We start from the raw sequence: 25222 nt of genomic DNA on the forward strand, positions 1-25222 counted from the left end.
GAGCCCTGGGGAACACCACTTGTGGCTGGTGTTATAGCTCAGCATAACTTGAAATTGTTACTTCTTTAAGTTTATGGCAAGATGGTTGAAAGGGAGGTGAGGAGGAGTGTAGTGGTGCCATCTGATTTAAGGCATGTTAAGATCATTGAACTACTCTGGAGGTGCTTACCTCTTTTAATTGCTGGATAATTTCTAGGTTTCTGAACTTCAGTACTGTCATCACAGATAATGTGACTATTAGTGCTGTCACTGGTTGGTGACAACCCTCCTTCTTATTTCTTTAGTAGAAACTTAGTAGTTTACTACCACTTGGCACTACTGACTGACTGGACTTTGAACTGATTGATATTTGAAATGATTGTGTAAATCTTAAAGTCAGTGTTACGGTTTTGGTTGTGTAACCTGCATCTTCATGTACAGTTTCTAGAAAGTATGGCTTGAGGCAGCTTGCACAAAATAAATCTTTGAGATTGGCAGAAGTGAGGAGAGAGATGTGATTTGGTGTGCTGGAAGAGGAGACTATTGGTTAAACTTAAGTATGTTATTGGCATACGAACACACCCTTACTACTGCTGAATTGCTGATTTGAAAAGTCGCAGTTAGAGAAGGAGAAAAAACTAGTTGAAGGTTTTACAGAAAGACGTAACTTCTTTCAGCTTTTTTCAGGTACTACTGTTGAGATTCATTGTAGGCAATATCTTTAACAGATCTTCTTCATTTCTTTAACAATGTAATAGTTGTGTAAATCAGTATAAGCAATTGGTTTCTCAAATATTAATACTCGCTTGTTGCCTAGAGTATACTGATATTTCCATGACTTAATTATTGTTTTAATTTTAGGTTGAGGATGAACCAAACAAAATATGTGAATCAGACAGGATAGCCATTAAAGCCAACATAGTGCCCTTGATGCTTAGCAGCCCCGAACAAATTCAGAAGCAGGTAATATGTCAATTCCTGGTTGTCTGTCAGACTTTTGGAATATTTTAAGCGTGTCTAGAGGCTCTGGTTATTGACAGAGCTCAGTTTCATTACCAGTGAGGTCATCCCGATCCAAATAAATTGAAGTATGTTGTTGTTGCTACTTCTATCTACTTTAATTTCTTTTATTTTAAAGGCAGTTACTGTATAATCTTATAGCTAAGTCCTAGCATTAGGCAGTTAAATACAGTAATTCCACAAAGTGAGACTGTGTACACATTGAATTTAAAGTGAGATTTATTTCTGTGTGGTGAATAGTAGAAGATATTTAACCCAATGATTTTTGAATCTGACAAGAATAACAAGCATTTTCTGAGATATTTGCAACATCTGACACGACTGCTGCATTTTTTTGTAATGAGGAGCCTGCTATTGTATCATGTAATGGTTATGTTTCCTTTCCAGTTAAGTGATGCTATTAGTATTATTGGTCGGGAAGACTTTCCTCAGAAATGGCCAGACTTACTGACAGAAATGGTGAATCGCTTTCAAAGTGGAGATTTCCATGTCATTAATGGGGTCCTTCGCACTGCTCACTCTTTATTTAAAAGGTATTGGAAATAAAGGAGTTAGTATATGGATTGTAAAATTTCTGTTCAATTCTAAATTTTTACCATTAGATTTAATTTTGTAGATTTACAAAGCCTGCAATTGTGGCTTCTACTATGCTTATTGACTTTTTGATAAAAGTTTAGGTGGTTGTCAGTTGTACACTTTGCATGGTCTTGAACGATGTTGTTTAGCTCTTGTTTACTTAACAGTATTTATTTCAAGGTTCAGTACAAAAAATTAATTGTATGCAAGTTAATTTGGTAATAAATGTGAAGACTGTATTCTATTTTTCACATATTTCTCTTTCACTTGTCAGGTACCGTCATGAATTTAAGTCAAATGAATTATGGACAGAGATCAAACTTGTTCTTGATGCCTTTGCTTTGCCCTTGACAAATCTCTTTAAGGTATTTCTTGTTGAATCACTTCTAAAACAAGTTTTACATTCTGAATTGCTTGTTGTGAATGCCTGTAAAATAAAAACTTAAGAATAGTTGCTTTGGAACTAAAGTCATAAAGTGAGACCTGACAGGATCAATAAGTGGAGGCAAATGAACTGTATTTTCTGGTTTAAAAAAAAAAGTTACATGACACTTCAGTACCTCTTGTCAGTGTGGTTTGTGTGTGTGTGTAACTTGACTGAATCTTATGTCTTTTTCTAGGCAACTATTGAACTTTGCAGCACACATGCAAATGATGCTAGTGCTTTGAAGGTTCTCTTTTCTTCTCTCATACTAATTGCGAAGCTGTTCTACAGTTTAAATTTTCAGGTGAATCTCCTTGTTCTTCTAATAGTTCTGCTTTGATCTCACGAAGCTGTTAATGCTTTTGTTTATAGGATCCATTTGAGGCAGCCTTTAAGACCAGGCTTTATCGCAAAAATAAAAGTTGACAGTCTGCATCAACACTGGAGTAAAGGCACAGTAAGGATGGGGTTAACACCTTAGCTTGGCCCTATCCAAACAAAAATTCAAGAGGATCTAAGCTCCTGTCGCAGCAAGGAGGTGCTGTATGGGTAGCTCTCGGAGTAAGAGCTGTGAAAGACAGAAGTCAAATGCCAGAGTTTGTACTCACTGTGCTTCTTTATAAATATGTCTGTACTGACATGAACTCAGTCATGTAGATGAAAATCAGTTAAAACTAGTAGCTCTGTAGCGCTATAGTAGCTAGTAATTCTGGTAGCAGTGTGGGTTTTTTTGTTTTGAAATCGGGTCTGAATTTCTAACATTATTAAATAAACGCACTATATGAAAAATTATAAAATTTTGCTGAGGTGACATATATTTAGTGTCTCAACACATAGAAGTCTAAAGCGTGATGATCATGCCTTGATTGCTTGGGCTGTTTTTCCATATTGGGCAAAAGAGCAAGCTGGAGTTAAAAGGGAGGCTTTTGCTCTCTTCTGAGAGTAAGAGGCAGTGAGGTTCGTTCTTTATAAAACTGTAGGCTGTACGGGGTGTAAGCAACTAGTTTATTTGGAAATACTGTATTCTGAAGCCTGTGTCTGGAGGGTTTTCATTTGGGAGGAGGAGAGGGTAGTGTTTAGTTTTGAAGATTGTTTTCCATACTTTGTTGTCCCTCAGTAGATTATAAGGTGGATACATACTACTTACAATGTAGGTATGTTATCTAAGCAGTGCAATCAGAAATTAAAATGTAGATTTATACTTTTCCTTCACAGGATCTTCCTGAGTTTTTTGAAGACAACATGGAAACATGGATGACAAATTTTCATAGTCTTTTAACTTTAGATAATAAACTTTTGCAGACTGATGTAAGTACTGTGTAAACCTCCTGGTTTGCCTCTGTATAGTGGAGAGGGTTGGCTGAGAGCTTAGATCTAACTCTGAACAATGCAATGTTTTCTTTGTTGGGTAAACAGAGGAATAGAATGATTATAAAGAAATGATGTTTAAGAGAAGTTGCCCTATTGTCTAAGAAATTCAAGGTCCAGTTCTTGAAGTTGTATCTCAGTTACAGTTACACCTAGCTGTGCACGGAAGTCAAATTGCAGATACTCATCAATAAGTAGATTCTTTCAAGGTCATCTGCTGAAGTAACCTGATCATTAGGGAGTCACAGTGCTCAGATTTTCTATACCTTTCAGCTGGTTCATGCACTATGTTTTGGAAAACAAGGTATTTTAAAGAACTTGAAACAGTTGAACACGAAGGTGTGACATCCCTGAGTACTTCAGTTTAACATTTGCTGTCATTATCTAATTAAAAGAATTAGTAGTTCCACAGGTGAAAGATGATACCAAGTCACCAAAGCTCAAATTAATTTTGTGCATGCTTTCTGTATTTTTAAACCCTGATGTCTTCCAGATAGAGTACAATAGTTTGCCACATGATGGAGCCAAAGCAACCATAAATTTCTTTACCGTACAGAGGGAAGCATATTAAGTGTACCCTGTGCTATAGTTTCACGGTTGTTTTAGGCTAACGCTGCTGCTGAAAGAAGCTTTGCTGCTCTTTTCTCTTCTCTTGTATCTGTGAGCTATTGCCCAGCACACATTTATGCAGCTGTGCTGAACTGTGTCAGGAAGTGATATGCATTAAAACTGAAAGGTGGGGGGGGATTGGTGGGAGGGGGAGAGATGGAATGGGGGTGGTGTTTGGCTGGGTGGGGTTTTTTTGTTGTTGTTATTTTTGTTTTGTTTGGGTTTTTTGTGGGATTTTTTTGTTTTGTTTTTTAATTCCAGCTCAATTTCCTAATTCACTTTGCTTTGTGGTTCCACAAACATGTGTGCTCGTATGGGGAAGGGGAGAGAACTACTTCTACAACTATTCCAATTTAAAGTAGCAAGATACAGTGTCTTCTAAACGTATTTTTTTCAACGCCTTGTGTTGTCTTTTTCCTATTACATTTGTAAATTAATTTCATGTCAAACTTTATCAAGTCTCAATGATTTAAAGTGCATAGTACTTTCATTTGAAATGTAGATATGATTTATAACTTGCAGTGCAGTTCCAGTACAAGTCAGCAAAATACAGTAATTTTAAGGACGTGAGAGGGATTTCTTTCACCTATTCAGAACATGGTAAAATAATAGTGAAAATATTTCCTTCAAATATGTTGATACTTTTAATATTTAAGTAGTGTTGAAGTTTGGATGTTTTAAGTTCTTAGTTTTGTTTTATGTGAGGATGAAGAGGAAGCCGGATTACTGGAGCTCTTGAAATCACAAATTTGTGATAATGCTGCTTTATATGCTCAAAAATATGATGAAGAATTCCAGCCCTACCTGCCACGTTTTGTAACAGCAATCTGGAATCTGTTAGTCACAACAGGCCAGGAAGTGAAATATGATTTGGTAAGTTGTTATAAACTGATCTTGTCAAGTTTAATAATGAATTGTGAATCAGTCAGTCATGCTAAAACTGTATATGTTGTGTTTGTGGTGTTCTAGCTGGTTAGTAATGCAATCCAGTTTCTGGCCTCAGTTTGTGAGAGACCACATTACAAACATCTGTTTGAAGACCAGAATACACTGACAAGCATCTGTGAAAAAGTTATTGTTCCCAATATGGAATTTAGAGGTAACTTTTTGAAACTTAAGTTTTCAAAGGCACACTAAAATCTAACTGAGATTATAATGATATGTTGCTTTGCAGGACTAAGAATTGAGAATTGCCTCTTGTGTACTTTAGTACTAGATTCAAAACCAAGTTTCCACGACAGAGTGCTGTCCTATGGGCTTTGTAGAATTGTATGAATATATGTAATAATTTTTCTATCTCACTTTTCAATTTGACACTTCACTATAGGAAGTGTAGGTCATGTGCCACTAATCACTTTTTATGCTTAAAATGCTTAAAGTGAGTATTGGAATAATTCAAGGAGCCTAAATAGGCATGGATATCAGGCCTACTAAATTGTAATGCCTGTTTCTCCAAGTTTTGATGAGCTGATACTGATCCTAGTATCTAAAATGCAGTAAACATGTATTGCAGTGATAAGAAGCTTCTCTCTCTTAAGTCTATGACTCTGGAAACCTCTTTAAATACAGTTAGTGTTGAGTATGTCATCTTTTTTTCTTTCTTGGTTGTTTTTTTTTTTTTTTAAAGTCAGGAATACATCAGCTCATGAGTACGAAAGACTAATTTGTAGGGCAGGAGCAAGCTAAACAGGCTAGTCTAGCTAGATATTTCTCATTAATTTCTATTAATGTTATAGAAAAGTACTTGGAAAAAATAGCGAGGTGATAATAATACACCTTTTTACCATAAAAACCACATACCTCGCTATTTAAACTTCTATGTATTTTGTATTTTCAGCTGCTGATGAAGAAGCATTTGAAGATAACTCTGAAGAATATATAAGAAGGGATTTGGAAGGATCTGGTAATCCACAGATTTATACTAAGAATACTTGGTCTTTAAATATAGCTCTAAAGAGATGAAGGAATTTACTGAAGCTTTTGTAACTTAATTCTGAAATTGGGAAGATTCCTCCCCACCCCCACCCCAAGAGATTTTTATCCAGTTTTTGACCAAGTCTACTGTCACAATATGCCCATCACAGTGTCTTTTTGTTTTGAACAATGTTCTTACAGGGTTTTTTCCTTAATTGGATTGGTATGTCTCTTGCACTGCATGCATTCTCATTTCAGCAAATATAGCCTGTAAATCAATGCTGAATAGTAGCCACAGTTGTGTACTTACTTCCTATGTGTAGAGTTTTAAATAACATGGAGAGAGTGTGCCTGTATTTAGTAGTCTTATCATGTTTAAACTGAAATTCTGACTGGTGTTGCATACAAATCTCTGATCGAGCCAGCTGGACACCAGCCAGCCCTTACATGCCAGCACAGTGTTCAAACCAATACAGTAACTGTACTGAAAAACACAGTGTTGTGCTAACAGAGCTACTTGATTTTTCTGATTGTAGCTGTCTGGTCTTCAGCCAGGTCAGAGCACAAATGAACCAAATCTAGATCTGTATCACAATTCTATACGCTATTCTGTGCCACTAACAGTTTACTGACTGACACTTTTAGATTAATGACACTTCATAACAGATTTAAGAAACCACTCTACGCTTGCAGTAGAGGACAAAATTGGAGGAAAATGGTTTTGAACTTTTTTCAAGCAAATGTTTTATCACTCTTGTCCAGGATTGGCTGCAGTTCAGGTATTTGTGAAGCTTTTATTTGTTAGCTACTTCTGCTTTTAAGAGATTTGAGGCAAGAAGTATTTGTGTTCTTCAGAGATTACTTTAGAAATGTCCTCTATTGTATTTAAATTGGCTTGCTTTATTTTCCTTCTGTTAGCTGGCCTTTAATAAAATATGCTGACTTTTTTTTTCCTTTCATGAAACAAGGAACAGTTACAGAATTTTTTTATATATATATGTAAACAAAAATATACTGTTTCGACGTGGCAGGCTGTCAGCTAAGTATCACACAGCAGCTTGTTTGCTCCCCACTCTGCTGCAATGAGAGAAGTGAGAAGGAAGAGTAAAAGTGAGAAGACTCGTGGACAGAGATAAGGACAGTTGAAATGAAAGAAAGAGGAAGAAAAATGGGGAGGGGGAGTCAACGACTCACCACTTCCCACAAGTAGACTGATGCCCAGCCTGTCCCTGAGTAGTGGCTACCTCCCCAACAGCCCTCTCCCCTCAGATGTTATTGCTGAGCATGACATTATAGAATCATAGAGTTGTTATGGTTGGAAGAGACCTCAAAGATCATCAAGTCCAACCATCTACCCAACGCCACCATGCCCACTAAACCCACTAAACCATGTCTCTAAGTGCCACATCTAAACATTTTTTGAACACTTCCAGGGATGGTGAGTCCACCACCTCCCTTGGGAGCCTGTTCCAATGCTTAACAACTCTTACAGTAAAGAAATTCTTCCTAATATCCAACCTGAACCTCCCCTGGTGCAACTTGAGGCTGTTTCCTCTTGTCCTATTGCTAGTTACTGGGGATAAGAGACCAACCCCCACTTCACTACAACCTCCTTTCAGGTCATTGTAGCAGGTGATGAGGTCTCCTCTCAGCCTTCTTTTCTTCAGTCTAAACAGCCCCGGCTCCCTCGGGTGCTCCTCATCAGACTTGTGCTCCAGGCCCTTCACCAGCTTTGTTGCTCTTCTCTGGACATGCTCCAGCAGCTCAATGCCCTTCTTGTAGTGAGGGGCCCAAAACTTAACACAGTATTTGAGGTGCAGCCTCATCAGCGCTGAGTAAAAAGCATGGAATATCCCTTTGGTCAGTTTGGTCAGCTGTCCAGGTTGTGTCCCATCCCAACTTCTTGCCCACTCCCAGCCTACTTGCTGGGAAGGAAAAAAGAAAGCCTTGACACTGTGCAAGCACTCTTCAGCAACAGCCAAAACACTGGGGTGTTACCAACAGTTTTAGTCACCAGTACAAAACACAACACCATATGGGCTGCTATGAAGAAAATTAACTCCATCCCAGCCAGACCCAGTACATTCAGGTGCATAATTGTCAAGATAGTGAAAAGCCTCCCCCTGCATGCTTACTGAAACTTTCTTTAGAGGGCAGCAAAACCTTTGAATATGCATGCAGTATTGGTAGGTGTCCATTCCTCTTGTTGTTGTACAAATAGTCCGTTATGATGGTAAAAGACTTGAATGTGTTCTTATGCATCAGTGTGGAGGATTGCAATAATTAACATAAGGTGTGGCTATAACTTGAGAAGCTGTATATTATTTTTTATTATGTTTATTGATTGAGGAACTGTTTTTTTTTTTAATTATGTTTATTAATATGAAAAGCTGTATACTTTCTCATATCCAAAGAATCTTTGGTTCTCATGCAGATATTGACACCAGGCGCAGAGCAGCTTGTGATCTAGTCAGAGGCTTGTGCAAATTTTTTGAAGGACCTGTGACAGGGATTTTTTCTGGATATGTTAATTCTATGCTGCAAGAATATGCCAAGAATCCATCTGTTAACTGGAAGCACAAAGATGCAGCTATTTACCTTGTTACATCTTTGGCATCCAAAGCTCAAACACAGAAGGTACTTCTACATTCTATTCATTTTAATCTATATGCATTCAAATATTATAGTGTACATGAGGACTGCAATCCTTTTTATGCTACTTCAGTAAGGGAGTAACTGCATTTGTAGCAGTTCAATGTTGATTAGATTAAAAGTTGTCTGTTATAGAATCCTATCACAGTCGGTAATTTGGTGGTATCTGATCTTCAGATAGATTGGACAAAGTCAACAACCATGTGTGACCATTTGGCAGGTCTTGTTAGCATGTGTGAAGCAGCCACGCAAAGAAACAAAATTAGCTTGAGTCTAGAACCTCTGAGCTTTTAAGTGGTAGTGAGCCAGAGTTTGTAAGCCATGGAAGGCCAAATTTAGCTTTACAGAAGATCAGAAGTCTTAAGCAGACTAGAAGGAATTTAAGTGACTTACAGTGCTTGTCATTATATTTCCCAATGTTTCCTGTTATTAGTGTGTTTATGATTTGGAAACAGCATGTGAATGCTAATGATGGCTGGAAATGGATCTCTTTACTTGTTTGGGAGAAAGCAACTAGTAGGCTGGGTATATTGAAAAGCCACACCTGAGCTAAACTGTATTTGGAAACAGTAGTATTGTATCAAATGTCCTACAGAACAGATTTTAATATACTAATAAATATTTTAAATGTTATTATAGTTCAAATCTCAGTGGCTTTACAAGACAGACTTGAGGCAAACAGTAAAACATGTTGTACAGTGTCTTTATGCAATTTTGCTGAAGGTTCTCAGTCTTTTCCTGAAACTCTAGTTGTATACTACTGCACGGCAATTGCTAATAATAGTGATGCATAATGTAAACCAGAGTCTTCTAGCAATTGGAAAACTGCTGAGTTGTACATCTTTCTTTTTCTGTGCTATTTAGTGCAAATATGGGATAACATCATTTAGAACGCTTGGTTGATAAATATCCATGTGAAAATCCTGTTTTAAAAATTAGTTGCATTTTTCGTAAGAGAAGGCTAAGTAGTCGTTATTTGGCTACTGTAATTCAGAATTGGAGTTTGAGTCCTAAACTTTTACTTTTTAAAAGGCATATCACAAAAAAAGTATCAAGTTAGTAAGATGCTGATATTTTCGATGTGAAATTTTTGTTGATTATTACTGTGTTACGTCCTATTATTCCTCAACTCAGAGCTGGTAACCTCAATAGTACTGCAGCTGAAACCTAGACACTAAAAATGTTAAGAAAAAAGAAGATGCATGGCTCTCGGCTAAAGTGCAATTTCATCAATCTCATCACATGCTTGCATACTTTAGATTCCTTTTATTAAAAGCACATAAAAATTAGTAAGAAAATAAGCTGAATGTTAACATCTAAAACTAGAGTTGTTTTTTTTTTGTGTTTGGTTTTTTTTTTTCCTAGCATGGAATAACACAAGCCAATGAACTTGTTAATCTGACAGAATTCTTTGTGAATCACATTCAGCCTGACTTAAAGTCTGCTAGTGGTAAGTTAATTTTGATATGGCATTTTTTGTGATATATCTACAACCTTGACAGTGACCATTGTTTCCTAAGGCTCAAGCACTCATGTATCAGCATAATCTCTGAGACACAGGCCTGTTAACACCTGGCACATGGGAAGTAATTCAGATTTGTTTGGCTGCCAGTGAACGAGCTTTTAAACAAAGGTGGATTACGGCATGCTATTTACAAGATCAGACCATGCACACACATGGTTGCTATCAGCTACATGCTTAAACTTGTTGAATCAAAGTAATTTGATTTTTCTATTTGAAACCTTATGGCAAACTTTTATGCTATACAAAACCCTGAGAAGTTAAAATACTGAAGGCTAGGCCGTAGCATGTATCAGCCCATATTGATGAGATTACGAATGTTGAGATTTAAGCACATAATTTATTTCGTGCTTCAGCAATTATTTTATGATATTTGGAACGTAGTGGGTTGTCTTGGAATATGTAATTGGATGCTGCTAAAATCAGAGCCAGAAAGGGAAATTTCAAGTGAAAGAGTTGGACTGTACACTTAATGGTACTGGGTTGTGATTTGTACCTAAAACTGATATTCTGTCTAACAGTGCCCATACAGAAATGCAGAAACTAAGCAACATAGAAAAACATTGTGTACATTATTTTTGAGGGGAAAAATCATGACTTAATTTCATCTCTCTATATAGTATATGTTCAGTAATCATGTTTATATGAAAAGTATCAACAAAATTGTCGTATTTTTCTATTGCAGTGAATGAATTCCCTGTGCTAAAAGCAGATGGTATCAAATATATAATGATTTTTAGAAACCAAGTAAGTTTTTCTTTTACTCTTCTGGTAAAAACATATTCTATTTTGTTATTTTATACTTGCCAAGCCTAATTTATCTTACTTCACCATATGTTAACTCAACAGGTGTTTGATAGTCATACATAACACTTCATGCTGAATTTTTAGTTTTGAAAGTAAGTGATATTGTTATAAATATCCAATTAACGTGTAGTCTATATGCTATCCATATGCTGCGGGAGCACCGAACGGCTTAGTGTGCTTAGTTCTGTGACATGCTCAGACTTTTTCAAGTGAATGTTGGTCTAAATATACTTGGTTGCTCGTATCATTGCAGTAGTTTTTAAAGAGAGTACAGCAACTTCATCCTTTACCTCTTCTGATTTGTGAGATGCAGTACGAAAATATATTGAATATTATTTCTAAGTTTTAGATTACCTTTATTCATCTCTTATGAAATAATCTGATTTTTTAAAGCTTGATATTTTTTTACTTGCCCATTAAGACAAAGTAAAATGGAAAAAGAAATATACATTAGGAATATATGCGCTTACTGACAATCAAATGTAACATTGATGTTCAGGGGAAGTATGCAGGCGATGACAGAAATAGGTTCCTCTTGGTTGTCAAAGTGTGATTTAGCACCTGGAGGAGTCTTCTAAGTTTTCTTCCTCTGCCAAGCTTTCAGTTTGTAGCTGATGAGCTCAGAGTGGTTATGCTCTAGTGTTGAACCATCTGTATTTTTAGGTAACATACGTATAATTTGTTGCTGTATTTTTGTAGGTACCTAAAGAACAACTGTTGGTATCTATTCCTCTCTTAATCAATCATCTTCAAGCAGAAAGTATTGTGGTCCATACTTATGCAGCCCATGCTCTTGAAAGACTGTTTACCATGAGGGGGACAAATAATACTACCCTGTAAGTTTTGAAGCAGAAATAAATTCATTGCTACATAGGTTTTGTCCATTAAGGATGAAAAATATCTGTAGGGGATCTTTTATTTCTTAGTATTACAATATTGAAAAATGCATGAAGTTTGTGAATATCTTTCATCATTAAAGAGTTGTGTTTTACTTAACAGCATTACAGCTGCAGAACTGGCACCATTTGTAGAAGTGCTATTAACAAACCTTTTTAAAGCCCTGACACTTCCTGGCTCATCTGAAAATGAATACATTATGAAAGGTAAAGGCTTTATGGGTTCTGCAATATAAGAGTAACTTTGTTAACTTGAGGTAAAGGCTTATAGTTACAGGCTACTGAAATCTTTATTTGAAAAACCTAGTTTATGCAAACATGCTGAAGAGGTATGTGCAGCCTGCAGTTATTTACCAGGCTGTATTAAGTCATCTTCGACTAAATTTGTGATACCAAAGAGAAACACTAAACATAATGGTATTGTGAAACGTTATTTCTCAAATAGTAGTCTTTGTAGTCAGGACAGCTACCTGAGCAGTGACAGTAGGAGATCTGAGTGGGTTATGGCTGATAGTATGCCAAGATTTGAGACTTGCCCAAGATAAATGATGGTCTTTGCAAAGTTGCTTAATCTTCTGTGCTCTGTCTATAGAACAGGGATAATGCGGCTTTGCTTTATCCTTTGTCATGGTTATAGATTGATTGCTCTTGCAGCAGGTGCTCTTTCTTACTGTACCTAATTCCTTGGGATCTGATTTAATAGTGAAAGGTAAGGGATTTAGGTATATGATGGATGACAGCAGTGTATATTTGTCTGCAGAAGATAATACTTTCAATTTATTTGCAGCCATCATGAGGAGTTTTTCTCTGCTGCAGGAATCCATAATTCCATACATCCCTTCTGTCATCACACAGCTTACACAGAAACTTCTGGCTGTCAGTAAGGTAAAGAAACATCCTATCTGAGCAAAATGTTCACGTCTTACCTTTTAGAGCAGTCTTTCTAAAGATTTATGCATACCTTGTTGTTTGTGTTCTGTTAGAATACTGTAAATTGTTCAATGTTTTCTGACTAAAACAAGTTAAAACAGCCTTCCAGTGAAGTACTGTCTTCCTTTTAGGACATACTTTCAAATCATTCTCCCCTGCTCTCATCTGAATTTTATAAACAGCATATGAAATCTTTTTGTAATACTAGTTTGTTCTAGTACAAAAGTTTGCTTGTGCAGAGTCCACCATTACAATAATCTGTTTTTCTCACAACTCCTTTATTATTTGTTCATGAAGCTTCTGAGCCAGATATTAAATTTAGGCACTGAGATGTGGGATTAAATTAAACAAATTACCCTCCTGCTTTTGGTGGGTAAAATTCTCTTGAGTTTCTTGTTCAGGCTGGGCTCATTTCCTTGGACATTAACAGTAGGGAATGCTTTAGAGTATCTTCAACTATCCAAAAAAACTTCTACTTTTGTATAGTTTAAACTTAGCTGCAGAGTGTAAGAAGTGTTTAATAAAGAATTGGCTAGACACTTACAGGATTGAAAAATAATTTTTTCCAGTTTTTGTTTTGTGATACTTTAACTGCTTGCTAGTTTATGTAGAGCTTCTGAAAAACACTTGTTGTCTTTAAAATATTTATAAAAAACACCCCTCCTTTATGCTTTAAAGGTTTTTATGTTTGCTTTTATCTATGGAATTAATTTCATTAGCATATTAATATACGAGTCATAAGTATCCTTATTCTGAATTGCTACTTTAGACTTCAGTTGAAATAAAAAATATATTTTGCTAAATAAGTGACTTGGCTGCATGTTTGGGTTGACTTACCTGTTCATAACTTGTTTTTAGAATCCAAGCAAACCTCACTTTAACCATTACATGTTTGAATCAATATGCTTGTCGATAAGGATAACATGCAAAGCAAACCCTGATGCCGTTGGAAGCTTTGAAGAGGCTTTGTTTATGGTGTTCACTGAGATACTACAGAATGATGTGCAAGGTAAATTAAAATCAGTAAGTGCTTGTGCACCCTCTATTATAATTGGTTGCTATGATTCACCTCATGGCAGTTTTCTGTTACAAAGGAAATTCAAGTGAGAATGCAGCATGTTCACATTCCTAATAAACACTTTTAGGAAGCATCTGGGTTCTTCCATAGTGTATATCAACTGTATTAACTTATTTTTAAATTAAACTGTATTTTAAAAATATCTATCAATCACTACTCCAAAGCCTCCTATTCTTAATTATATTGCGTAGTTTCTAGTAGTTTGTTTTCCATGTTCTGAAACATCAACAAATAGAGGAAATAGAAACTGTATATATACCATGATTGCAAATTTTTGGAATAATTAAATTTGGGAAGTGATACATTTCTCCAGTGTTTTATTTGTCGGAATCCTTGTGTTAATACCATAAAATTGTAGGTTCAGTCAATAGATCTGTGGTTCCTAGGAAGTGATAGTGACCACATTTACTGAATTTGTAAATGTCATCGTTTCTTTTCCAGAGTTCATTCCATACGTGTTTCAAGTGATGTCCCTACTTCTAGAAATGCATAAAAATGAAATCCCATCATCCTATATGGCATTATTTCCTCATCTACTTCAGCCAGTATTATGGGAAAGGACAGGAAACATTCCTCCTTTGGTCCGACTCCTGCAGGCTTATTTAGAGCGGGGTGCCAATACAATAGCAAGTGCTGCTGCTGACAAAATTGTAAGTTGGATTGACTTAGTCACAGTGTTTGCCTCTGGGCATGTTGATTTAAGATGAAAAATGATGAGGAACTTCTTCCTTTAGTGAATAGCTGGATTTGTGCAGAATTTGTGCTTGTACTTTAAATTAATCGTTCTTACGTAGAATGCAGTCTTTTTGGATGCTTTTCCATTTTGTGGATAAGATAAATCCTAGACTGCCATGATTTTGTCAATTAAGATGTAAAATTCCTGCACTTAGTTTTTGCAAGCCCGTAGGTTTCCACAATTTGCCTGTCTCATTTGCCTCATGTTGAACACTGTGGACTAGGAAAACTCTGAGGTTCTGTTCAGAACAGTCCTGAGAAGAGTGAGTGAGGAGGAGCCAAAATGTTAGGAGATCTGAGGATTAGTGAATTCAGTGGGAGATTTATTCTGCATACTTCACTTCTATTATTTCTGTTGCATGATCTGCTATAGTCAGACTTGATTAGACAATGCCAGTGATGAAGCAGACATGCATGTTCAAATTGCCTTTGGTGTTCATTCGATCAAGGTTAATCCTAATGCTCAAACGAACATCACTTGGTCCCGATAGAAATCTGTCTTCCTTATCTTTAACTGCAGAAACAGAATCCTGTGTTAGGTTATGAAAGCTTTTGCCTTGCTGTACATCTTAGATGGTAAGGGCCAACTTTCTGGTAGATCACATACGAAGAACTGTTGTATACTGTTTATTTGCTTTGCTTGCAGCCTGGATTGTTAGGTGTATTCCAGAAGTTGATTGCCTCTAAAGCTAATGACCATCAAGGATTCTATCTTCTAAACAGTATTATAGAGCATATGCCTCCGTGAGTATGAGTTGAAATTACATTCAAAACTAGTATCTGTAAACTTAAATATCTGGTATGTTTGTACACTTCATAGTTAATGTTTAACAACTGAAAAATGTCACATTTATCAGTAAAATAGATTTGAGCAATTCTATGCATGTTTTCTATGAAGTGACATTATTAAAATCCTAGTATGAATTGAATAACTGTTCTTCTAAATTTCCAGTGAATCAGTTGACCAGTACAGGAAACAGATCTTCATTCTACTATTCCAAAGACTTCAAAATTCCAAAACAACAAAATTTATTAAAAGTAAGTTCCTTGCTATGTGAAAAGCTTCAGTCCTGGTGATGCGAACAGTTCAGAACATACAGCTGTACTGAATAAGTATCCTATCGTGTCCTGTGATTGTGTGGATGAAGGAATATTAATGACTCTTAACATCGGTGACTTGCTTCAAATTATTTGTGTAATCAAGGGTGGCATATAGGGCAGTTGCCACAGCAGGTGACACTTAATTTCATGAAAACTGAAGGAATGGAACTAAAATAAGGGAAAAGATATTTGTGTATTCCTCGTACTTTCTTACTCTCTGTGATATCATTAATTGTCTGAAAGTGTCTCCAGTTAATCTTCAACTAATACCAGCAAACTTTCACTCTCGCACAACACAGTAATACTGACCATACTTTCTTTTGTTACATATAGTTATGTGTTCTTACTGCTAAATATTCTATGCATTTATGTCATTCTGCCTTAATATGACTTAAATTATTGGTAAGGATTTATGTTAAACTAGCAAAGCTGTGACATTATTGAAATACATATTCTGGTTATTCCTAAAAAAAGGATTGTCATACTGATTAAAGTATTTTAATGATACTATCGCTACACAAATTATGCAATGTCTCTTACTTAATCCTATAAAATCTGGTTAATGCCACCTGATAGGAGCAAGAATGATAGGATTGCTTGTAATGGTCTTCCACAAACAAAATTTAGGTGGAGCTTTTAATGCATTGCATCTGTGCTCTGGTACAAAGGGCATGCAAAAGGATTCACAACTGATCTGAAAAACTGCATTGCATGAAGTTTTCAGCTAAAAGCATTGAAGAATTCTGTTGGTCCTTGATCTGAAAAATTTGCAAATGGCTTTTCTAATGCTTTATAACTGCTATAAGGGGAAAAAGGACTGAATCTTTTCTTAGTTGTCTTAGTGCCATGTTTTAATGTGTTGTGGTAGGTGAAAAGATCAGCAGTTTTTAGGAACACTTCAAGGTAGCAAGTTAATGTACTTCAGTAAAACTGAACATTTATAAATATTGCCGTTTCTGTCCCCTTGAAAAACTTGTTAGAATGCATTTTGCTGCTGACTCTAAAGCTATTCTTTTGTTTTCCTGTTGAGTTTTAATTTGACCTTTTTCTTGCTACAGGTTTCCTAGTCTTCATTAACTTGTACTGCATAAAATATGGGGCGTTAGCTCTGCAGGAAATATTTGACAGCATACAGCCAAAGTTAGTATGATTTTTTTTTTTTTTTTCAGACTGCTGAGTAATTTTTATCTTTTAAAGTAGGAAATAGTTGTCTCCTTTAGCTAAAATTGCAAACTGCATTTGTCACTAATTTGACTAGCCAAATGTCTCTTCTAATGTGCTTGATTTATTTATCTAGCAATTGTTCTGATTTGCTGCCCACAGTTCCCTGTTGATAGTTCAAGATACTAATCTCCTTAGCAGGTCATAAAAAGATGTTTTTATTCTTTTCTGTTAGTGAAAAATTTGTATGCTCCAATTTCTACCAGGCATCCACTGTGACAAGGCAGCATCTTAACAAATTATCTGGTTTTCCCTTTTTCCTAGTGATTCATATTGTTTCTGTTTTTCTTTTGTCACCCTAAGGCTGATACGGCTTTCTAATACTTTTTCTTTTAATCTCATAATAGGATGTTTGGAATGGTTTTGGAGAAAATTATAATTCCTGAAATCCAGAAAGTGTCTGGACAAGTTGAAAAGAAAATCTGTGCTGTTGGCATTACAAAAATATTAACAGAATGTCCTCCTATGATGGACACTGAGTACACCAAGCTGTGGTATGTAGAACACTTCTTCAAGTTCTGTTAGTGAGGCTATTAGATTTTTTTGAAGATGTGAGCTATCATCAAAGTATGTTCTTCAAATAAACTCCATTGTGGTTTCCTCAGGCCTGCTATTCTTATGAAGCTGAATTTCAGACTTTTCATACCACTTTCTTTTCTCAACAAATAAAACTGTATTTTCAAAGCATATGCCAGAACTGGTTTGAGATTTCTGTGATGGAGATAGCACTGATGGGGCTAGCTAGGACTGCATTTAAGAAAATACACTACTTTCTTTTAGCTTGTATTCTTCCTGAAAAGCTAGGCCCAGTTTTGTCTTGTGACTGTTCTACTAGTCAGGAGACCTGAGCGTACTTAAAACCTGACAGAGAGACTGTAAGATCTTAGCTTGACAGTAGAATTTTAGCGAAAGCCATCTGGGAAGATTGTAAGGCACTCTAGGATGTCATGTGGCTTGAATTTAGTGACAATAACTGAATCCCTGAACTAGAACCTCTTTTTTGTTAATGTACTTAGAAAAGGTGTAATTTGGAAAAGAATTCCTTTTCTTAGGTATGTTTCATGACAATTTGACCTGATAAAAAATAAATACATTGTTCATGCTTTTAATATGAGCACCTGCATTATGCCTATAAAATACACAGATCCACAGTTCTTCAAGTCCAGCTTAGTTTGGGCACTTACGATTTTAGTAGCTAAGCAAGTACCTGCAAGGGCTAAATTGTAAAGAGTTTCAAGTAATTTGAACATTCTTGTAAAATACGTCCTGTCCTAACGTATCTTAAGTACTCCGTTTTTGCCTCCTCTCTTTACATATAGGACTCCTTTGCTGCAGGCCCTCATTGGCCTCTTTGAACTGCCTGAGGATGACACTATCCCCGATGAAGAACACTTCATTGACATAGAAGATACTCCAGGGTATCAGACTGCATTTTCTCAGCTAGCCTTTGCTGGAAAAAAAGAACATGATCCTGTAGGTCAAATGGTGAACAATCCTAGAATCCATCTGGCACAGTCTCTTCACAAACTGTCTACAGCATGCCCAGGCAGGGTAGGTGACTTTTATACATGGCATGCTAATGCTAAATTCTACAAAGAAATGCTTTTTTGATAATGGGTCTCTTTTGCTAATGTTTCATAATCAGCAAAATGAAGTATGTCATAACCAGAATGCAAGGTATTGCTCTCTTTTATTCTTTAATGGAATACAGCTTTTGTAAGGTTTCTTCCCTAGTAACCTTAGAAAGGCTGTATTTTCACATTACTTAATTTAGCAGTAAGCTTAAATATGCCATTTCTTAAATGAAAATTTATCCAGTTGTCAGTATATAACTAATACTTGTTTCCAGTTCAGTTGTATGTACTCAGGAAATTTCAGGCAACTCACATTAAAGTAAACAAGTTTACAGTTAACCATTTTAACCCGTAATGTCTTTTGTTTTGTTCAAGATTTTGGTAAGTAGAGATTGCATGAAAGATCTGAAGTTTGCTGCATCCAAATATCTGCTTTAATAACGGAAGGTTTTCTCTACTGTTCTTTCATGTTTGATTCAGATAAGTAGTATGTAAAACTGCCAGCATCAGGAATTGTAATTCCAGAAACTGCTTTCACGGTGAAAAACTGCTGCTCTCAGGGTGTCGTTTGACTTTGTACCTTATGTTGACAGAGCGATTAACAGGATATAGCAGTAGTTTAATGTATACACACATTGACACTTCTGCTCTATCATATGTTTTAAGGTTCCATCAATGCTGAGTACTAGTCTGAATGCAGAAGCGTTGCAGTATCTCCAAGGATACCTCCAAGCTGCAAGTGTGACACTGCTCTGAATTGCATATATTCCACAGGCAAGATCAAAAGCTGTTTTGTTATACAGAAGGTTGACACTGACTTTTTTTATAGCAGAGCTCAGACAAAATGAAACATGCTACTTGAAAATGTATTGCAGAATCCATCTTTTAAAAGATACATGTGGCTTTAAGCAGAAACTGAAAGAATTTGGTGGTTTGTGTACTCATAGATAAAAGGTGGCTAACTTCCATTCCCAGTTTAATTTCAAAGGGAATAATCATAGTGGTTTGTTATGGGATTTATTTGAAATCTGCTTCTGCAGTGTTTGGATAACATTTTGAAATGTATGGAGAGCACTGGCTGTAGAAACTCACTTCGGTCACTAAAATTCCTTTTCATTTTGATGTTGTCCTTTGTATTTCTTTTGTCTTTCCTTAAACTTTATCTAAATTGTGAATAAATAAGAAGTACTTGTTTAAAATGCCTGTCACTGTGCGCTTACTGTTTTAGACGAATGTAGTTGGTTTAAAAAAAAAAGATAATGTTTTAAATTAGGGTAGAATATAAAATAGTGGGACTGTGAGAATTTTTCTTTATCTTAAGTAATAGTTTAAATACATTGTAGGATCATACAGAGCAAATCTGAAACTTTGGCAGAAGAGCCAAAGCTATTATCACTCTTGATATTCATCAACAGGTGCACCCCTTATCTTTGAACAAGGCATGTCAGTATAGTGCAGTAAAAGCAACTAATATACCCTCTTAGAGCAGGTATCAGTCTCCAAGTGGATTTTTAGTGATATATTAAAACTGAAGCAGTGATCTTACAGTTAAACTTAATTCGGATGTTCTCCCTGTCTACTCATAAATGTACTGATTAGGTTTGGTAGCCTTGAATTCTAAATGCATCAGTTTACCTTGTAGTTACGGCTGTTTAAGTGACTAGTTAAATGCCTAAACCTTACTGTGTTCTTGGCCTGGGCACTGAACTACTAGACCATAGGCTTTTAGAGCACTGATACTGCAGGGATATAAATAAATCTAATTATAGAGACTGAAAAACTCCTGAATAAGAGTGAAGTCTCAGACTTGTGTGATATTAAGCAATGTCATACATGACAGATTTATTTTTTTTTTTTTAGTTACTTGTCCACAGAAATTCTGCAGATGACTTGAATCAGGACTGGTTTTTTTTGTAATGGAATGCCTGTTGAAGCTGGGCCTTGTATCAAGAAAGTTACTGAATTTACTGAGGGTGAAACAGGGCAGAATCAGCTGTCCTTCAATTCTTCCTTAGTATCTGTGGCTGCCATGTGAGAATGCACACTGGCTGTATCTTAATATAAAAAGAAATTAATTGTTTGTTAGACAATGGATTTAAACTACTAAGTGCCTAAAAATGTATTAAATGAGTTGACATCAACAGGTTTTCTTGAATCTGGTCTGTCATGCAGTGTCAGACCCTCTTTGTTCATGGGTATGAAGTGAAAGCAGTTCTCAAGAGTGAAATAATACAGTGGTGATCATGAAAAGCATCTGCCTTAATGCTGAAGAGAGAAACTGTGATGTGTGTTACAAGTTTGCCGAAGCGCCTTGCAGAATGAATTTCAATAGGCAGGTTGAAACCACATGAGATATGTGTGACATTTGCAAGGAACTGAATGCCTACCTCGAATGTCAACATTAATTGAGCTGTGGTCATTCAAAACCTGCAAGCCAAAAGGATACTCAGAACTCTGCTCTGCAGCTATGTCTTTTTCCTTGGATAATAGGGAGAACAATTCTACAGAGAACTTGCAGACCTTTTTTTCCTGTCAGCCTCAAAGAATCAAAATTAAACTGGTACTGGTGGTCATGTAACAGTAATTTGACATGCTACCTTTGCCTCTATTCAAGTAGACAGCCTATCATGCATGTATGCTAGATAACCTTGTGCTGAAATGGGGTTCTTCAGCACTATGAAATATTAAGGGGCTCGTATTAGACCATCTTAGTTCTGGAGTTCTAAGCAAGATTTCTTTAGGGGACAGGTTGCTGAGGCATGTAAGTGAACTGGTATTTCTTATCTTACCAGTACCAACATAGATGGAACTGGACAGGATTTACAGCAACAAGCCAGAACCTTTTTGAGAGGTAGCCAAAGGAAAAATGGCTCTTCTGAGTGGAAAACTATCAGTGAATCTTGATGTTCACTATCTTGCACTTCCTGCAATGTGTGACTTTTTGTTGTTGGACAGACATTCCATGTGATTAAGTGCCTAAGTGACTTCAGATCAGCAAATACTAGTGGCATACTTGTCCTTTAGTTCACTCAGAATTGAGTAACTTAGACTTTGTAGACATGGCTATGGCTGTGGCACTGCTAGTGACATGTTATTTAGTCCTGACATATTCTGCAGATTTCATAAGGCATGCAAGTGTTTATATAGAGCACTTATCCTTTCAGGGAAATGAACTTTTCAAGTGTAATGCAGGCAAGCAGATGTATTTGTGCTTCAGAGTACAAGCAAATGTTATCAGTAGTGCCCTCACCTTCATTTAGGTGGAGACCTTACTGCTACTTCTGACACCTCCCATTCTCAAGATTCAGAAGGCAACACAATGTTCCAGCTATATTTATCTGTTAATTTTAGTGGAAACTGATGCAAGCAATGTCGTAACAGTTTTTCGCAAGGTTGTTAAACTTCTTTAGGCCACCCTTTGGTGTATTACTTGTTAAACAGTTAGGCAAATACCAGTTTCTTTAGAAAGCTCGGGCTGGAAACGCCTGGTGTCAGTGGATCTTCTGAGGATTTGGGAGCATCTAATTCAATGAAGACAATTAACTTCTGCCCACCACCCCAGATCTTCTGAAATACTTCTGAAAATAAGTAGCTGCTTCTCTGTTAGGACTAGGAGAAAATTATTCAAAGTCAAGGAGAAAAAGATTACACCACAGAACTCTAATCTACTGTCCTTCTGTGGAGCCTACTGACTGACTTGTGGTTGTCAGCTTCTAAATAATGTTCTGAGGCTTTTGTAGCAGAAGAAATACCTTATTGTTGGTTTGTGGAAAAAAAAACGCAAAGAACAAACCACAAAAAACCACCACCACTCTTAAGATCAGTACATGTTCTTGTTTTCATGGGTTGTGAATGGGCCACAATAGAACCAGCATAAAATGTTGGCAGCACATACTAAAGCAAAGTTCTGTTTCTCTATTTTTTCACATAATTATGTGCTAAGATAAGAGTCATCCTCCCAGTGAGCCAGACATTTCATTCCAAAAATTCTCTGATGAGGCCAGAGCACATTCTTTCTCTCAGCTGACTTCTGCTTTCAGAAAACTTGATTTTCTTCAGGCTCTCAGTAGCTTGCTTGAATATGCCTTCCATCAGGCTGTGCTTCTTTGATTGTTGCATGTACTTTTGTACTCCTTCCATGACCTTTCCACGAGAACAGCCTTCCTGAGAGCCGTAATATTGTCAAGAAGGCGTAGGCCAGATTAAAGCTATCAGAGCATGTCTTTGTGCTGTCACCAGCACGAGTTAACCATAAGGCACCGTGTGAGATTCTGGCTCAAAGCTGGTCACAGCAATCTATTTGTTTACAGTTCTTCACCCTGCCCTGAAGTTCACTGAGTCTTGTGCAGAAAAGGTTTATCATTCAATGAGCTTCCCTTTATCAGTCCCAAGACTGCATGCTTCTAGCTGTCAAAAACGCTGCTAAAATGCTGGTGAATAATTTTGAAAACATTTTGACAAAACTTTGGAAGCAGGTTGCAGCACAGCATCTATACACCTGCACTAGCTTGGATAATGAAAACAGCTTGGCTGTAGCAGTATGGAGATTTAGGTATCCAGCTATATTTGGTGGAGTGAATTGTTTCACCTGACAAACAGAGCTGTCTCTGCCAGACTGCACACAATAGTTCATGGAAAGCTAGTTTGAATACAGCTATACCCCATCCTCCAAAATGGCTGGGCGGTTTCCTTGTGCCAAAGCTCCCCAATGTCAAACATTGATTTTTGTCTTAAAACAGCTTAATCCTGTCTTCATAGCAACAACAGTATTTCTCAGTACCTATACCTGTTACCTGTTTTGCAGATTACATCAACAAAAAAAAAACCCAAGACAAGAGTCGTGCGTGTTCTTTTAGCCCTCAGCAGAAATATTACAAAGGCATTTTCTCCCATTTCAGGCATTTGCTTTTAAAATTGTGCAGTTGTTAACTGACAAAGATATGCTCCAGGCATGACTTCTCTGTGAAAATTTAAAAATGTCTATAAATCTACCCAGCTATCAGAAAGTAGGATAAATGCTTTATTTCCCCTTAGCTTTCTACCTATGCTTATTTAAATGAAGTCATTGTTGCCTTTAATGTAATTTAGAGGAAATTTGAGGTGTTCCTGGGGAATATGGGCTATAATAATAGGCGCCAGCTATTACATGAAAAGCTGAGTAACTTCTGTTGACAGCTGGTTGCAAAGTGACTATAGGCTTAAAAATTTTATCTCTAAATAATAAACTTCTAGTTCACGTGAGGTCAAAGCTTATGCTGGACTTGCTGTATTGTATTCAAGATGAGAATAGAAGAAAATAATAATAATGTAATAAATCTTAATAGGAAGTTAAAGATATTTTGTTACAAATGAGTAACATGTCAGAAAAGCAGAACAAAGGGGTTTTAGCCCAGCTAGTTCATATATTTAGCTTCCTAGTAAAAAGTTCTAATTTTCAAAAGCTATAAAGAGAAATTCGCACTCTGTTTTTGTGCCTGATATAAGGGGTATTTTGAAGTAAGTATTTAACAAAGAAAATATATTAATAACAAATATCAGATTTCTACATGAACATCTGAAAATACTGTATAATAGTTTCCTTCATAAAAGAAAATTAAACTTTCAAATATTTTACAAGTTATTAGCTAGAAATAAGTCTCTGACCTTGTTTAAGCTGCTGCATAAAGAAGAGTGGAAAAGTCTTTTGTTACATTTTTGAATAATTAATAATCATACACATAATAGAGGAGTAAATACCCTTCAAATGAAAGGACAAACATGTTGGATATTTGAGGTGGTGTGCCAAGTGTTCCTCAGACTTTCGAATTACATATGTATTTGCTTAAATTATGTTCAACTTCGTAATCTGGCTGCAGATACTTTTTGTCCCAGTCATGCAGATTTTACGCTTATCCAGATGTCCACAATTTTCTGGAAAAACATAAAACTGAATTTTTAATGTAACTCAATCTGGAAAAAAAAATAATTAGCTTTGTAATTCCCTATCTCCACCTAACTGTCCACAAAAAACCTGCACAAATGTTGTTGCTGTTATAGACAACATTAAGCCTTGCAGTAATGATTACACAACAGTTGAAATTTCATTTCCTTCTGAAATATAACTGTTGCTGGCTTGGAATAATTAAAGCATCTAACAGCGCATATTATTATGCAACAGACCACAAGACTATATGAATAGGTGTTTAAATGTGATATGGGATATATATCTATATATATTGGAGAATGTCTTTTAAATGCTATATTGTCAATTGATTTTAAGTGTATGATGTATTTTCTTTATGGTATCTTTGGAATCCATATCGGTATTAAATACAGAAATGGATATGGAGCTTTAGGTATATTGGTTTTTATTTCTAATTTGGTTTTGCTGAAATGTTGTAGTTGTGATTCTCCCCACTAAATATGAAGGCTTTTGCATTTACTGTAGAATTAAGTTCCGTGTATACGGTTAGTAAATGTTGTAGGCTGGATGCCGTATTTTTTTGCTGAACAATGGCAGAAATTACTGACTTGCAATTTAATGATGCCATAGGGTTTAAATGCAACCTTGTAACTTAAAATGTATTTTTACCTATTAAGAAAGATAAAATGTTTCTAAAGCAAAAAGTTCTCATAGTATCTTTTTCTGACAGAATGGATTGACCTATTCTAGCACAACTGGGGACTGTTTAATATTGTACTGTAATTTTTGCTAGTGCAGATTTGTTATAAAAAGCAGTATTGCTTTAAGAAATCATAGAGGTTAAGAAAAGTTGTCTTTAAAATACTTAATGATACTTCACTTTAAAAAAATTAACGATGGCATTTATTTAAATA

General features: G+C 36.1%; 1 protein-coding gene across 1 annotated transcript; it reads left to right on the top strand.

Annotated features, from left to right (window-relative positions):
* Nucleotides 1-840: 840 nt before the first annotated feature.
* On the top strand, nucleotides 841-19605 carry CSE1L (CSE1 chromosome segregation 1-like (yeast); the record flags this gene model as incomplete). The annotated part of the gene is made up of 22 exons (XM_009696362.1): nucleotides 841-942; nucleotides 1387-1532; nucleotides 1850-1940; nucleotides 2196-2303; nucleotides 3215-3307; nucleotides 4682-4849; nucleotides 4946-5075; nucleotides 5814-5879; nucleotides 8325-8527; nucleotides 9908-9992; nucleotides 10750-10811; nucleotides 11571-11707; nucleotides 11871-11974; nucleotides 12555-12652; nucleotides 13556-13706; nucleotides 14217-14425; nucleotides 15157-15254; nucleotides 15463-15548; nucleotides 16670-16751; nucleotides 17180-17326; nucleotides 18152-18383; nucleotides 19073-19605. Coding segments are annotated over 22 exons (2688 nt in total), but the record flags the coding sequence as incomplete, so codon positions are not given.
* Between the last annotated feature and the right edge of the window lie 5617 nt (nucleotides 19606-25222).

The sequence above is a fragment of the Cariama cristata genome, unplaced genomic scaffold (assembly GCF_000690535.1).
Source record: "Cariama cristata isolate BGI_N322 unplaced genomic scaffold, ASM69053v1 scaffold2443, whole genome shotgun sequence".
NCBI classification, from domain to species: Eukaryota; Metazoa; Chordata; class Aves; order Cariamiformes; family Cariamidae; genus Cariama; species Cariama cristata.